Source organism: Rhinoraja longicauda, chromosome 42 (assembly GCF_053455715.1).
Source record: "Rhinoraja longicauda isolate Sanriku21f chromosome 42, sRhiLon1.1, whole genome shotgun sequence".
Classification (NCBI taxonomy): Eukaryota; Metazoa; Chordata; class Chondrichthyes; order Rajiformes; family Arhynchobatidae; genus Rhinoraja; species Rhinoraja longicauda.
The window spans coordinates 677,678-692,700 of NC_135994.1; the positions used below are offsets into that span (position 1 = coordinate 677,678).

General features: G+C 40.6%; 1 protein-coding gene across 2 annotated transcripts in view; it reads right to left on the reverse strand.

Annotated features, from left to right (window-relative positions):
- pan2 (poly(A) specific ribonuclease subunit PAN2) overlaps positions 1-15,023 on the reverse strand; it is a 61,369-nt gene that overhangs the window by 45,115 nt on the left and 1,231 nt on the right. For both annotated transcript variants that reach the window (XM_078431480.1, XM_078431479.1), the window contains exons 2-9: positions 13,374-13,422; positions 11,424-11,743; positions 8,598-8,767; positions 7,916-8,036; positions 7,232-7,309; positions 4,062-4,329; positions 2,763-3,105; positions 1,352-1,448 (exon numbers count right to left, since the gene is read on the reverse strand). In XM_078431480.1, coding sequence (XP_078287606.1) covers positions 1,352-1,448; positions 2,763-3,105; positions 4,062-4,329; positions 7,232-7,309; positions 7,916-8,036; positions 8,598-8,767; positions 11,424-11,735 — 1,389 coding nt within the window. In that variant the 5' untranslated portion in view covers positions 11,736-11,743; positions 13,374-13,422. The remainder of the gene's footprint in view (positions 1-1,351; positions 1,449-2,762; positions 3,106-4,061; positions 4,330-7,231; positions 7,310-7,915; positions 8,037-8,597; positions 8,768-11,423; positions 11,744-13,373; positions 13,423-15,023) is intronic.

Here is a 15,023-nt window from a genome sequence, read left to right on the forward strand (position 1 = left end):
ACACAAAAAGGAACTAGTTAGGGACTTCCTTGAGGGGTATTTTATAGAACTGTCTTAAGCACAGGAAAAAATGAAGCAAGTTAATGGTGAAGTGCCCACTTCTGCATGTCTGTACATTATCAGGAATTAGCATTGCACAAACCAAACACCCTCTATAACCTTCATCTGTAAACCTGAACAATGAGCCACATCAGGCTTGTTAATCACAAAGGGAATCTTAATCAAGCCAGGTCTGAGATCTTGAAAATACACATGGATAGAAAGTTTGAGGATCTTGGATCAAATTGGGTGATTTTCCTCTACTCCGTGGTGCTTTGGATGCTGTAATCATGATCAGAGAAGGGAGAGCTGGCTGTGGTAATGACAAAGGGGTCTCCTCGCTGTTGTCCACAGAGAAAGCAATACCAAGGGGGCGGCACAGCTGCTGCCGTACAGCGCCAGAGACCCGAGTTCAATCTTGACTACGGGTGCTGTCTGTACTGAGTTTGTACAGGGTGCTCCGGTTTCCTCCCATGTTCCAAAGACGTGCAGGTTTATAGGCTTCTGTAAATTGTCCCTAGTTTGTAGGATAGAACTAATGTATGGATGATTGTTGGTCCGTCCAGGGTGTGTGGGCTGAAGGGCCTGTTCCCACGCTGTATCTCTAAACTAAACAAGGGAACTCCTCAACTGGTCACGGTGGCGCAGCGGTAGAGTTGCTGCCTTACAGCGAATGTAGCGGCAGAGACCCGGGTTAGATCCCGACTACGGGTGTTGTCTGTACCAAGTTTGTACATTCTCCCTGTGACCTGTGCGGGTTTTCCCCAAGATCTTTGGTTTACCCCCACACGCCAAAGACGTACAGGTTTGTAGGTTAATTGGCTTGGTAAATGTAAAAATTGTCCCTCGTGTGTGTAGGATAGTGTTAATGTGTGGGGATCGTTGGTCAGCGCGGACCCAGTGGGCTGAAGGGCCTGTTTCCGCGCTGTATCCCTAAACTAAACTAAACTGACGAGCGACAAATGCTACCCTGTTACATCAGTGCGAATTTGGTCCATCAAGCACAATGAATCCAGGTAGCCGGTGATCACCAACAAGCTATTTGACCTCCTGTGATCTTTCCACCCACCTTTTGTTGGGTGTCAAGGGCTTCAGTGTTCTATAGAGCTACTGTCCCCACCTCCATCTTCCCCCTCACCACCCCTCCTCCCATCTTGAGACATGATGGTTTCCAATTAAAGTATACCTTGCCCTCGAGGTTAATTCACTTCTGGATCTCCTAGTCATTGTCAAACTAATGTCATTGTAGCCCCATGCCATAAGAATATCACCAAGGTACTTGTACAAAAAAAAACTAACACTTTTTTTTAACCTGATTTCTCAGCTTTGTTTTGGGATTTGGAGCATAACCGATAAATCCAACTTTCTTCATGGTACGCAATATCTCAAGGTCAACAGGTGGAGCTCGTCTGAAAGAGTAACCGAAGAGTTAATATTAATAAAAGACCTGGTAGACTATTTTAAGATACTGAGGGATTACATAGCCTTCAAAGTGAACTGTACAATACAAACTGTATTACAAAATGTATTACCCCACTTACAAAGCGGGAGTACTTTGTAGGCGCCCTTTCTGGGCGACTATTTGCATACCTTGGGTATGCAAGCAAATAATTTCACTGTGACTTGTCACATGCGACAATAAAGTATTCAATTCAATTCCTTCAAAAAGATGAAGATATTAGGGCATTTTGGTATTCTTTAAATATATGTTGGTTTGCTTTGCTTTTCATTTCAGAAGTTCTTTGGTCTTACATTGGACATTAATTCTAATATGCAAGCAATATAATTCCATAATGAATATGAATAAAGGTAAGGGATTTCCCCCAACATTATGATCACCCAAACAAGTTGCATGAACACACTGAAAATAAAATAACAAGGAAAAAGTAACAAGATTTGATACTGTGTTAATCACATAGGAAAATCAGAGTTCAAATTGATTTTTTTTGGTGTTTGTGTCAATTTCACCATTGGCAAAGACCACATTAAAATTTATATAGTGTGAAACAAACAAGTCCTAAACTATTTCATCTCCGCACGTCACATACATTAATTCAGAGCTTGGTCTCAAATTTCAGCACAGGCAAGTGATATAGCACAACTGGATACGGAGACAGTATTCTATTATGATAGAATCAAGAGTGGGGAGGGCATATATACTTCTGTTTTACTTCTTAATTGATGTGGAAAATTCACACATCTTGTGCATGGAAATTATGCTGTGTGGTATCTGATGGAAAATGAATGAATGGAGGGAGGCATCTAAATGCATTTTAGATTAATCGATATATACGAGGAATTGACAATTCAGTTCATGTTGCTGACAAGCAAAGTCTTGCAAGCATGCCAATCTTCTGTAAAGCACCCTTTTATATTGCGATGGCTTTTGATTTCACAGGCTAAGTACAAGGTTCTGCATTTGGTGTGACCTATAAAATGAAATATAATCAAGAAGTAAACAAAAAGGGAAATAAAGTGGCTGTGGTTTTTATCCACTGAGAGAAATAATGAGAATATCAACAATTTAAGGAACAGTGGTTTAGATGGAACTTATTGAAATAAAAGCAGTCAAAAGGTCAATTATTGTAAACGATTAGCACATTAAATAAAAGCAAATTCAATAAATTTAAGCAATGAGCAAAAAGACAGTGCTGGAAGAACTCAGCAGGCCAATGCTTTTCGTGCCTCCATTTATAGGAATTCTACTTTTAACTTTTAATTACCTAGGTGTAACAACGCAGTTTGCTGTTGGCCAGTCAGACAACAAAGATTCTGTGATAAGAGGTACTGGAATAAGGGATAAAGGCAAGAGATCGTCATTCCAGTCCAGATGTGGCAGCGTATCTACCATGCACGGCATTGGAAACTCAGTCTCACGGGAGTATGCATTAAACGTAGCTTCTGGCGAGTCTGCCCACAGATGCACACACCCTCCAGAATCTCCAAACACCAATGCTCGCTTGCTAGAGGATACATCAAATGTCATAACTAACTGTCCCACAGTGTTTACGTGGAAAATATCCGCTGGACTTGCAAGGCCCGTTGGTTCACAAAACTGGCATTGTCCTGCAAAAAGACCCAAAAAGAAGATTGCTGCAACAAATTGTAGTTCGAATGAGATCTTTCACCAACAATAAAAGCACATGCATGCCTGTTATATTTAGCCCACATTCATCAACTGCATATCCCATAAATACATACCATTTCAGTGGCAGCCTCCAAAGGTGGCTCCTTTGAGGATGGAGTCAGCTTTAGTGTTATCATAATCGGCTGGAAGGACATTGCAAAATATTCATGCAACGTCATGCAACATTATATTCCAAAATGTTTTTCACATACAACCAAGTGTTAACATTTCATCTCCTTTCTGATTGTTGCTGCTGGCACCGATGACATTTGGTCAGTTTGTTTTTAAATGTTGCCATATTATAACCATCATAGGCTCAATTTCACCAGATGCCAAGATTTTTTTAATAAATTTATCCTCGGCAGAATTACAGGAGGGGGAATGGAGCTCAGTTTATAGAAAAACTTTCAACTGAGTAAACAGCACTGGACTTGAAATTAATAAATACAATAATCGTTACAAACTGCTTAGAATGAGACTTCATTCATTAGTATTCATTCTTTAATTATTCACAGTACTTCATATAATCAGAGCTAACTAAACTCTGGAGCTGGTGGATAGGGGATGACTCAGGTCAGAACCCTTCTTCAGACTGATAAATAAAAGCTTGCCGATGAGTCAAATGCAAAGTTGTCATGTTCTTTTTAAAAAGGAAATATTCATTTTCTGGTTTTGGACTGATTTTAAGGAGAAATTGGAAATTCATGATAACTGCAAACCAAAATAAAATTTCCTATCAATTAACCTCTCGTTGCTCCTTGTATTCAAGTGACACATTTTCACCCAAGCAGTGAATAATGCTGTGCATGTTCCATACAAAGTACAGTATACTTTGAGCAACAGCCATTAATGAATTATAAAATATCTACAGAACTTTTAGTATTTTGTAAGATACCTGATTGAGAGATGATGGCTAGCCTTGAAGTATATGTAGGAATAAATCTCAGGAAGAGTGGATCCACATGAACCTGCAAGGGGCTAATAGCCCGCATCATTCGGAGGTCATAAACCATCAGGAACCTGTCACATGACAGTCCATTCATTCGATTTGAAAAGCCACATGTCACCAGCAGGTTTCCATGTACATCAAAATCAGAGAGGCTTCCAGAGTAAGCATCAAACTCATGCTCCAATTTAAAGCTTCTTAAATCTCGAAGAGATACCTAAAGCACAAAATAATCATTATGTAATAAAAGCAATCTGCACATTCTCGTTCAATAGTGTGAACACACCACCAGTGTGGTACGATGTTACACAATCCAGAAAAGTCCCAGCCTCAGTCCTAGCCACACAGCAGTACGAATACCACAAATTGGTCACACCATTTGTGGGTTGTGACCAGTGGGGTGGAGCTAGGTTGTCCAATCGTTACCATGATCCAGTATCTTTCAGTGGCAAAATTCATATACACAGTCTAGGATGTGCTTTGTAATTAACGTTCAAACCCACTTTTTTGGGATGTGGGAAGAAAACGGAACGCCCGGAGGAAATCCCAGCACACACAGGGAGAACATGCAAACTCCACACAGACAGATAGCACCCGAGGTCAGGATCAAACCTGGGTCTCAGGCGCTGCGAGGCAGCGGCTCTACCAGCTGCACCACTGTGCTGCTTTGTAATTGCCTTTCCTCGTCAACTCTTCAAAGCTCACGGTCTCAGTTCAAAAGAATAGTGGCTTCAGGTGGAAAGCCAGTACCATCAGAACACCTTGAACAGGGAGAAAGGGCAAATGCGAGGGAAGAGTGTGATCAAGACCTGGTCAGCCATTATGGCCTCTGTGGGATATTAGTTACCAATTCCAAAAATTGATGCCTCCAATTTGTTCTTCCTTTATGCTTAAGTCTATTCCGGTTCCTCTTCTGCTGTTACATATTGTAAAAAGTCTCACTTCTGCAGTGGACGGCTGCAACCACTTGCTGGTGGTTTTGCTGCCACTACCTCCATTAATTAAAAAAAGATTGGAGTAGAGATCCGATAGAAGATTATAAAATTATAGACAATAGACAATAGTCAATAGGTGCAGGAGGAGGCCATTCAGCCCTTCGAGCCAGCCATTCAATGTGATCATGGCTGATCATTCTCAATCAGTACCCCGTTCCTGCCTTCTCCCCATACCCCCTGACTCCGCGATCCTTAAGAGCTCTATCTAGCTCTCTCTTGAATGCATTCAGAGAATTGGCCTCCACTGCCTTCTGAGGCAGAGAATTCCACAGATTCACAACTCTGACTGAAAAAGGTTTTCCTCATCTCAGTTCTAAATGGCCTACCCCTTATTCTTAAACTGTGACCCCTTGTTCTGGACTCCCCCAACATTGGGAACATGTTTCCTGCCTCTAACCTGTCCAACCCCTTAATAATCTTACACGTTTCGATAAGATCTCCTCTCATCCTTCTAGATCTCCTCTCATCCATCTATGAGCGGCATAGTCAGAATTTTCCCGCTGGGTGGCAATGTTAAAGACTAGAGGGCATAGCTTTTAGGTCTGGGGTGGGGTTAAATGTGCAGAAATGTGCAGAAAGCAAAGAGTGGGGATAAATGGGTCCCTTTCAGAATGGCAGGCAGTAACTAGTGGAGTACCGCAAGGCTCAGTGCTGGGACCGCAGCTATTTACAGTATACATTAATGACTTGGATGAAGGGATTAAAAGTACCATTAGCAAATTTGCAGATACAAAGCTGGGTGGTAGTGTGAACTGTGAGGAAGATACTACGAGGTTGCAGGGTGACTTGGACAGGTTGTGTGAGTGGGCGGATGCATGGCAGATGCAGTTTAATGTGGATAAGTGTGAGGTTATCCACTTTGGAGGTAAGAATAGGAAGGCAGAGTATTATCTGAATGGTGTCAAGTTAGGGACAGGGGACGTACAACAAGATCTGGGTGTCCTAGTGCATCAGTCACTGAAAGGAAGCATGCAGGTACATGCAGGTACAGCAGGCAGTGAAGAAAGCCAATGGAATGTTGGCCTTCATAACGAGGAGTTGAGTATAGGAGCAAAGAGGTCCTTCTGCAGTTGTACAGGGCCCTAGTGAGACCGCACCTGGAATACTGTGTGCAGTTTTGGTCTCCAAATTTGAGGAAGGATATTCTTGTTATTGAGGGCATGCAGCGTAGGTTTACTAGGTTAATTCCCGGAATGGCGGGACTTTCATATGTTGAAAGACTGGAGTGACTAAGCTTGTATACACTGGAATTTAGAAGGATGAGAGGAGATCTTATCGAAACGTACAAGATTAAGGGGTTGGACACGTTAGAGGCAGGAAACATGTTCCCAATGTTGGGGGAGTCCAGAACAAGGGGCCACAGTTTAAAAATAAGGGGTAGGCCATTTAGAACTGAGATGAGGAAAAACTTTTTCAGTCAGAGAGTTGTGAATCTGTGGAATTCTCTGCCTCAGAAGGCAGTGGAGGCCAATTCTCTGAATGCATTCAAGAGAGAGCTGGATAGAGCTCTTAAGGATAGCGGAGTCAGGGGGTATGGGGAGAAGGCAGGAATGGGGTACTGATTGAGAATGATCAGCCATGATCACATTGAATGGCGGTGCTGGCTCGAAGGGCCGAATGGCCTCCTCCTGCACCTATTGTCTATTGAACAAGTTTAAAAAAGTAGTTTTTTTTTTTTTTAAATCAGTGCAGCAGGTACCTGGAATGCACTACCAGACTTTTAGCAAGGCACAAGAATGTGTGATATGTAGGGAACAGAGGGATATGGATCACCTGCAGGGAGAACGGTTAGTTTAATTTGGCATAATGTTGGACACAGACATAGTGACTGGTTTATGTTCCAAATGTTTCTATCCGTTCTAAATCCATTTCTACTTTTAGTGAACTGATGTACAAGACACCCAGATCTCTCTACATTTCAACAATTCTCGATTCAAATCAGTTAATTAAACCGAACACCAAAATAGATGACTTCATATTTAACTACCAGGCACTTCATAGACAGGTTATGTACATTTTAGGATTGGGAAGGAGATGAGGGGCATGTTGGGAAGATTGTAGCAATAATCAGTTTGTTCCTGTTGCTACAAATTGCTTTAAATTCAGTAGCTTCTATACAAATACCTTTCCTGATGTATGGCCACAGAAAAAGAAGCGGTTAGACTGCCGCATAATTGTGACTCCGGGAAGCTCAACTGTGTACTGGAAAGAGAGATACAAAAATGAAACTTCATATATTAATACAAAACATCGTCATTCAGAGCATGTCAAAATAAAATTTTACAAATGTTTATAAAGCCTTAATATGTTGGCACAAGAGCTGGAAACTGGATAAACCGGTTAACCACACAAAGCTTTGGGATCCAGTTTTAAATGTTATTTTTGAAATGGTGGGGATGAAGAATTGGGAGTGAAAATCCATGTGATAAGGAGGAAGTATGGAAATAGAGATCCCAATAAAATTTGAAGGAGACATAGCAAGAGGTATTGCAAACCATACAACATTAACTCGAGTTTAAAATCTACAAAATAAAATGTATTTCAAATAAAACAATTCCTGCAAATTAAGGGATGTCTGTGGCAATCAATCACCTGCACGAAGGAAATTAAAACCATTGAGATGTCATAAACCAGATTCTATCAACCATTTCAAACACCCCCTGATTCAACAGTAGATACAACAAAGTGTCCACGACAAGTATACGAATTAGCACCAATATAGTTGGGTGCCCGATATTGGCAATTCCATCCTCCAACACATTTTTTACAGTTGCAAATACTTTAGAAAGTTTGCACTCAGCACCTTACCTTTTCACTTTCTTGTACTGCATTTAAGTCTATTTCTCTAACATGATTCTGAAGGCCCCCCAGAAGAACAGAGTTATTGTCAGTGAGGAGGAGGCTGTGCATGTCCTCCGCTTCATCCATACTAAATGTGAAAAAAAAAGCGTGCAGTTCAATATTTGGAAGACAAGAATATGAGAAAAAAAACACATAACAGGCAAGCAGAAAATGCAGGAAACACTCAGCAAGTGTTTACTTTGACGTTTTCTCTTCCTTCTTAGAGGTGCCAACTCATTCTGAAATACAATGACAGAAGTGTCAGCAGTCCTCAGATAGCTCATAGGAAATGTTCATTGCTCATGCAAGTTTGAGTAATCACAAAATGCAAGCTATTTAAATGGCAGATTAAAGGCAATGACTTGCAGTCATTTAATATGGTTCCCTACAGGTATCTGCAGATCACTCAGCCAATGGTGACACAAGACAAAGCAGCATCCAAGTCCCACAGGAACAGCCATTTAAATGAGAAACAAATATTCCAGTTAACACCTGCACAAAGGAGGAGGGTGAAAACTTGGTGTGCTGGGGAAAGATGGGAATAAAACTGCAGGTATACAACCTTAGTAAACGTGTTCAGCTCTCCTCACTTAAATTTATAGTTTTACTTTAAAAACTGCAGCAGTGCAAATATTTTAAAGAAACTTACACATAATCAAACATTATAAGACCTCCTCGAGTAAAGCACTTGAGATTATTCTTATTCAAAAAGAGCACTCCACTTTCTATGCTCTGTATCTGACGAATGTCATCTGTGGCATTAACTTGAAAGGAGGAGTATCGTTCCATAGTCGGACCAAAAAAGGAGGTTGCATGGCCCTAGAGAGAACGTTCATAAACAAATTTAGTTACGAGTCTATGAAGGTAAAGCTGAAGCACCAGCAAAACAAAAATCAGCTCATTAGCAGCATATCCTTTTTAGATACACCAATGACAATTCAAAAGACTTAGAATTTCATTTCAGATTTAGCTTAGGGTTACGCCCAAACCAATTATCTATACTGCAAGGTCATTTCAGCACACGCCTTGGTCACTCCTCAAAGCTGCAGAATATCTCAGAAGACCACCTTAACATCTCAGTTCAACTTTACAAAAAAAGTTTAAGTATACCAAGACCTTCAAATGTTTAGGAATGTTTTGGTGATTTTAGCAACCAATAAAAACACAAACAAAATGCATTGAGAACAACTTTTCAGAGAAGCTGTCCGCTTTGTGTATGGTTCAAGAACAACAGCACATAGATTTTAAGTGAAGGTGAAAAGATACAGTGTGGAGGTGAAAAGGGAAAAATGCAAGAAAAAAGCCTTTTTTGAAGCATACAAAGTGGTTATGATCTAGGAACAATCCATTCTGCAAGTGGTGAAAACAGAGTCAACCAGAACTTTCAAAATTGAATTGGATCAGCACTCAAGGGAAAAATAATTTAGAGAAGTCATAGGATAAAGAGGGAATGAATGGACTGAATCAAGTGGTCTACAGGAAGCCTGCATGGATTATAACACATCTATCTATCGTAAGAATTCCACAAGTTAATTTGAACTAACATTCAAACCACAGCTGGATGACCAGAACTGTGCACATACTCCAAGTGTGGTCTCGCCAATGACCTGTACAGTTGCAACATGGCATGCCAACTCCTGTATTTAATATCACAATTGAATAGCAACATTTAAACCACAACATCGAAGGTATCACAAAATGCTGGTGTAACTCAGGACAGGCAGCATCTTGGAGAGAAGGAATGGGTGACGTTTCGGGTTGAGACCCTTCTTCAGACATCAGTCTGAAGAAGGGTCTCGACCCGAAACATCACCCATTCCTTCTCTCCAAGATGCTGCCTGACCTGCTGAGTTACTCCATCATTTTGTGATACCTTTGATTTGTACCAGCATCTGCAGTTATTTTCCTATTTAAACCACAACATGGCAAGTTCAATCAGGGCAGGAGTTGCACAGTAAATCCCAGGGCTCTGGAGCATGTTGTAGAACAGAGAGACCTAGGGTACAAGTAATTAGTTCCCCCAAAGTGGCAACACAGGGAGACAGGGCAGTGAAGGTGGCATTTGGCATGGCTGCCTTCATTAATTGGGGTATTGAATACAGGAGTTGGTACATCATGTTGCAACTGTACAGGTCATTGGCGAGACCACACTTGGAGTATGGTGCACGGTTCTGGTCATCCAGCTGTACAAAGGATATCATTGAGCTGGAAAGAGAAGCTTCACGTCGATGTTATGGGACTCGAGATCTTGAGTTATAAGGAGAGCCTGGGTAGGCTGGGGCTTTGTTCCCTGGAGTGTAGATGAGTGACCTTACACAGGTGTACAAAATCATGGCAAGAATAGATAAGTTGGATAGTCCCAGTCTTTTCCCAGGTTAAGGGAGTCTAAAACTAGACGACTAGATTTAGACACAGGAAAGTCGAGGTGAAAGACTTCAAAGGAACTGATGGACAGCTTTTTCCACACAGAGGGTGGGGCATCTATGGAACAAGATACCAGAGAAAGTTGTAGAGGCAACTTCTACAAGGTATATGGATAGGAGAGGTTTAGAGAAACATGGGCAAAACACAAGCAAATGGGACTTTCTTGAATAGACATCTGGTCAGTGTAGACATGTTGGGCCATTACACCTGTTTCCATGTTGTAGAACTCTAATGATTAACAGTGAAAGGAAGGGGAAATATGATCTAGAGTCACAATTATAAATCAAGGGTTGACATTGCATTTATATGCTTTTCACTGCTGCGGTGTATAATTGCCTCTGCAGAGCTAGGAACATGCCCATCTCTCACAAGGTGTTTTTCTGGGGAGAAGTTGAATGGGATTTGAGGATTATTTTTCAAATAAAAAAGAAAATGTTGGGGAAAAAAAGCTTTCTGTTGATCTCCAACAGCCACTCTTGCATCAGCAGTGGAGCAACGTGGAATTAAGCACTTTTCATTTCACATCCACCATTCATTAATGCACATTCAAACATTTTTAGGGATGTAACGAGGTTGAGTGCTGTCTGAGTGCTGTTGAGTGCTGTCTGAGTGATCAGAGCCGTTAGATAATTTCAACTGGATTAATCATTACATAAAAGGGGAAATTCCATGGTCCAAACAGCTGATAAGTAATACATCATTCTTTCAAACCTAGAGCACAGCACATTGCACGTTCTAAACAGAAGCTCTTAACAGCTCAGTTTCAATCTTAATGATATACATACACCGCATGTCATCCAGGCATTCTTTGCTTGTTCTTGGTTCCTAAACCACTTAATTTTGTTACTTTAGATAGAGAAATTAAAACAGAGTAGCAAATCTGCAAGTGGTACATTGCAAATTATCATCCTGCAGTGCTTGATCATCCTAGCTGCACAGAGAAGCGATGGAAGTACAACATGCCAATCTCTTCTCCAGAACTGCCCAAAATTTCCCTTCTAAACCAGGTATTGCCAATCTTTCTTGGTTGCAGAAGCTGTACTGTACTTACCCCATGATTTCCCACCCAAAGTAATTCATCTTGAAGGTCAAAATGCGAGGCAGTTACAGGGACTCCAACTTCTGCAACGACTGTGTGTAGTTCTGAATACATGCCTTCCACAAGATGTACAGATTCAGACACAGAGACCGACATGCCATCTAACTGGACACCATCTCCTTCCAATTCCATATTCTGCAGCAAGGTCGGGTCGAGTCTGGGATCCAGCGAATGCTCAATTGAGCGATCCAAGGAAGCACTGATGCCAGGATGCAGGGGCGAGGTGTATTCTCCAAGGCCAGAATCAAGACCATTAAAATTCATGGTTTACTCTAGGGATGCAAAAGACACATAGGAAAAGAAGCAATTCCAGACAATATACACATATTTTCAGTTATTAACCAGTGTTGGTATGCAGCGAAAAATACTACGTTTTCTCATCTGACAATACCCTTCCCTACAAACTCCACAGCTGGGAGATTCTGTTACTGCACTATGCAGGCCAGACAAAGGACACACTATTTTACTCACACCTCCGTCAAATACTGGACACTTTTTTTTTTTTTTTACTTTAGAAAGTTTCCACATGTATATCAGTGCTGGTGCTTGTTACCTTTGCTGTGCAGTGATATACATTGTACAAATGCACAAACTATAAAGCCAAATGTGCAAATCCACCATAGAAGATATTTGAACTGAAAATAAAACCATAACTCGTCCAAGGTCTAGCAGTGCAATATACAAGGCAACAGACAGAACAGAGACAAAGCATGTGCAAGGATTCAGCTAACTCCCAAACCTGCTTATGAGCCAAACAAGCAGCTAGCTTTTTTGTACATCTTCATCATTCTTTGATTTTATATGAATCACCAATCATTCACACAAGACACTTTCTTCAGTCATAAATTGACAAGAAATCATATTTTTTAAATTAAGTTTAGCATTATTTGGCCAGGGCAATCACAAAAGCAAATACCATAAACGTACTGGATTAGTAAGTTTGCAGATGACACAAAAGAGGGTGGTATTCTAGATTGCAAAGATGGGCATCAAAAATTACAACGGGATCTTGATCAGTTGGGCAAGTGGGCAGAGGGGTGGTTAATGGAGTTTAATGCAGATAAATGGGAGGTGTTGTATTATGGGACGTCTAACCAGGGCAGGACCTTCATAGTGAATGGCAAGATTTGTAGAGAAGATGGATCTAAGAGTGCAGGTACATAGTTCCTTGAAAGTGGCGGCACAGGTGAATAAGTTAGTCAAGAAGGCTTTCGGCACATGGGCCTTCATTAGTCAGGGTTTTGAGTATAGAAGTTGGGTGTAATGTTACAGCTGTACTGGTGAGGCGACAGTTGGAGTATTGTGTTCAGATTTGGTCGTCCTGCTATATAGGAAAGATGTTAAAATTGAAAGAGTGCACAGAAAACTTAAGAGGATGTTGCCAGGACTTGCGGGTCTGAACTGTAGGGAGAGGTTGGGCAGACAAGGACTGTATTCCGTGGAGCATAGGAGGATGAGAGGTGATCTTATACAGGTGTACACGATCATGAGGGGAATAGATAGGGTAGATGCACAGACTTTTTTTAAACATACACACAAGAGTAGGGGGGATCAAGAACCAGAGGACATAGGTTTAAGATGAGAGGGGAAAGATCTCATGATAATCTGAGGGGCAACGTTTCCACAGAGAGTGGTGTGTATATGGAATGAGCTGCCAGAAGTGTGTATATGGAAGCAATTAGTTGGTATGTAGTTGAGGCAGAAACTATAACAACATTTAAAAGACATTTGAACAGGTACATGGATAGGAAAGGTTTAAAGGGATATGGGCCAAACACGAGCAAGTGGGACAAGTGTAGATGAGGCACCTTGGTCGGCATGGGCAAGCTGGGCTGAAGGGCCCATTTCTGTACTGTAGGACTCTAAATGAAGCATTGATACAAGCATTTGATTTACACTTACCACTGACTTCCAAAGTCCAATCTTCCATGTATTTATAAACACGTCAAAGCTACAAAATAAGAGATCAACAGTATTGGGAGGGGAATTTAGAAAAGAAAAATCACTCATTACAACCCATTTCTAATCAAAGCAATTACGTAACTATTCTGAAGAAACACTTTCATATCTTTGGAACATTTCTCCAAACACATGAAAACAGAAGTCCAAGCTTTTCCTTTTCAAAATATATTAATACCTTGCTGGGTCACAATGCATTTGTGAAGGTAAATATTGCTAAACAATTTAACACCAGAGAACATCACAGCCTATCGACTTCATTCCATATACATAGTTGCATATCTCCAGGAGCCAGCAGTAAGTGGATAGTGAGCAGGAGTGAAAATCCTGACCAAGTTTCCACTTTGAATTCAGTGATACCAATTCAAATAACAGCAATTTACTGCACCATCTGAGAAAAGTTCACCAATGCTAACTTGATAGCTCTGTTAATGGGTTTGCTACTTGCTGGATAAATAAGTTATCAGGAATTGCTTTAAGTAAAATATTCAGTTAAATTTAGTAACTTCAGCTACGACATACCAATGAAATAAGCAGATAAACGAAAAGAGCTTCAGGAATTGAACTGAGTGAGGCAGGGTCCAACATAAAGCATGTCTAAATTGTTTCAAAGAAACAGGTGGAGATAAACAGCTTAAATATGCTATTAATTCAAATCTCATATAGACATAAAAGTTGCCAAATTGGAATCACAGTGCTCCAGGAGAGGCTGCCTGTTCTTTCATAAAATGCCTATTACAAATATCACTCTCACAACCAAGACAAATACCAAGAACTCACTGACAGCTGAATGCTCCCATCAATATTGTCTGCTTTAAATGAGGTCACTGACATTTTCAATGGTTCAAATCTTATGCATTGCAATGGTCAAAAAGAAAACATGCTGCATGAAACTCCAAAAAGTAAAATAATCTCCACTTTAAAAAAATCACAAAAGCTTAATAACAGAAAATTAAATGGTATTCTGGTCAAAAATAGAATAAATTCTAAGGACAGAATAGGTCAGGAATCGAGTCTAATATCTACTAAAGCCTTGACCCTTTAATTTACTGGATCTTTGAATCCAGAGAAATCACAATTGCTTCGTGTTAGCTAATGTAGCACAAAGCAGACATTTCTAAATGTAGCATTAGGAAAGTGGAAGATGACTAAAGACCAAGTTGATCACATATCACAGCATAATATATTAATGCATTTTTCAGCATTCTTCATGCAGATCGTTATATTACTTACATAAAATATATGGTGGTAGGAAAAGAAACCCAAATAAAACAAGACAACAAAACAATATCGCTGGAATTTAGAAGGCTGAGAGGCCAAGACTCTCAGTCCAGAACCAGGGGTCACAGTTTAAGAATAAGGGAATAAGAATGAGGCCATTTAGAACTGAGATGAGGAAAAACCTTTTCACCCAGAGTTGAGAATCTGTGGAATTCTCTGCCACAGAAGGTAGTGGAGGCCAATTCACTGGATGTTTTCAAGAGAGAGTTAGATTTAGCTCTTAGGGCTAAGGGAATCAAGGGATATGGGGGGAAAAGCCAGAATGGGGTACTGATTTTGGATGATCAGTCATTATCATGTTGAATGGCAGTG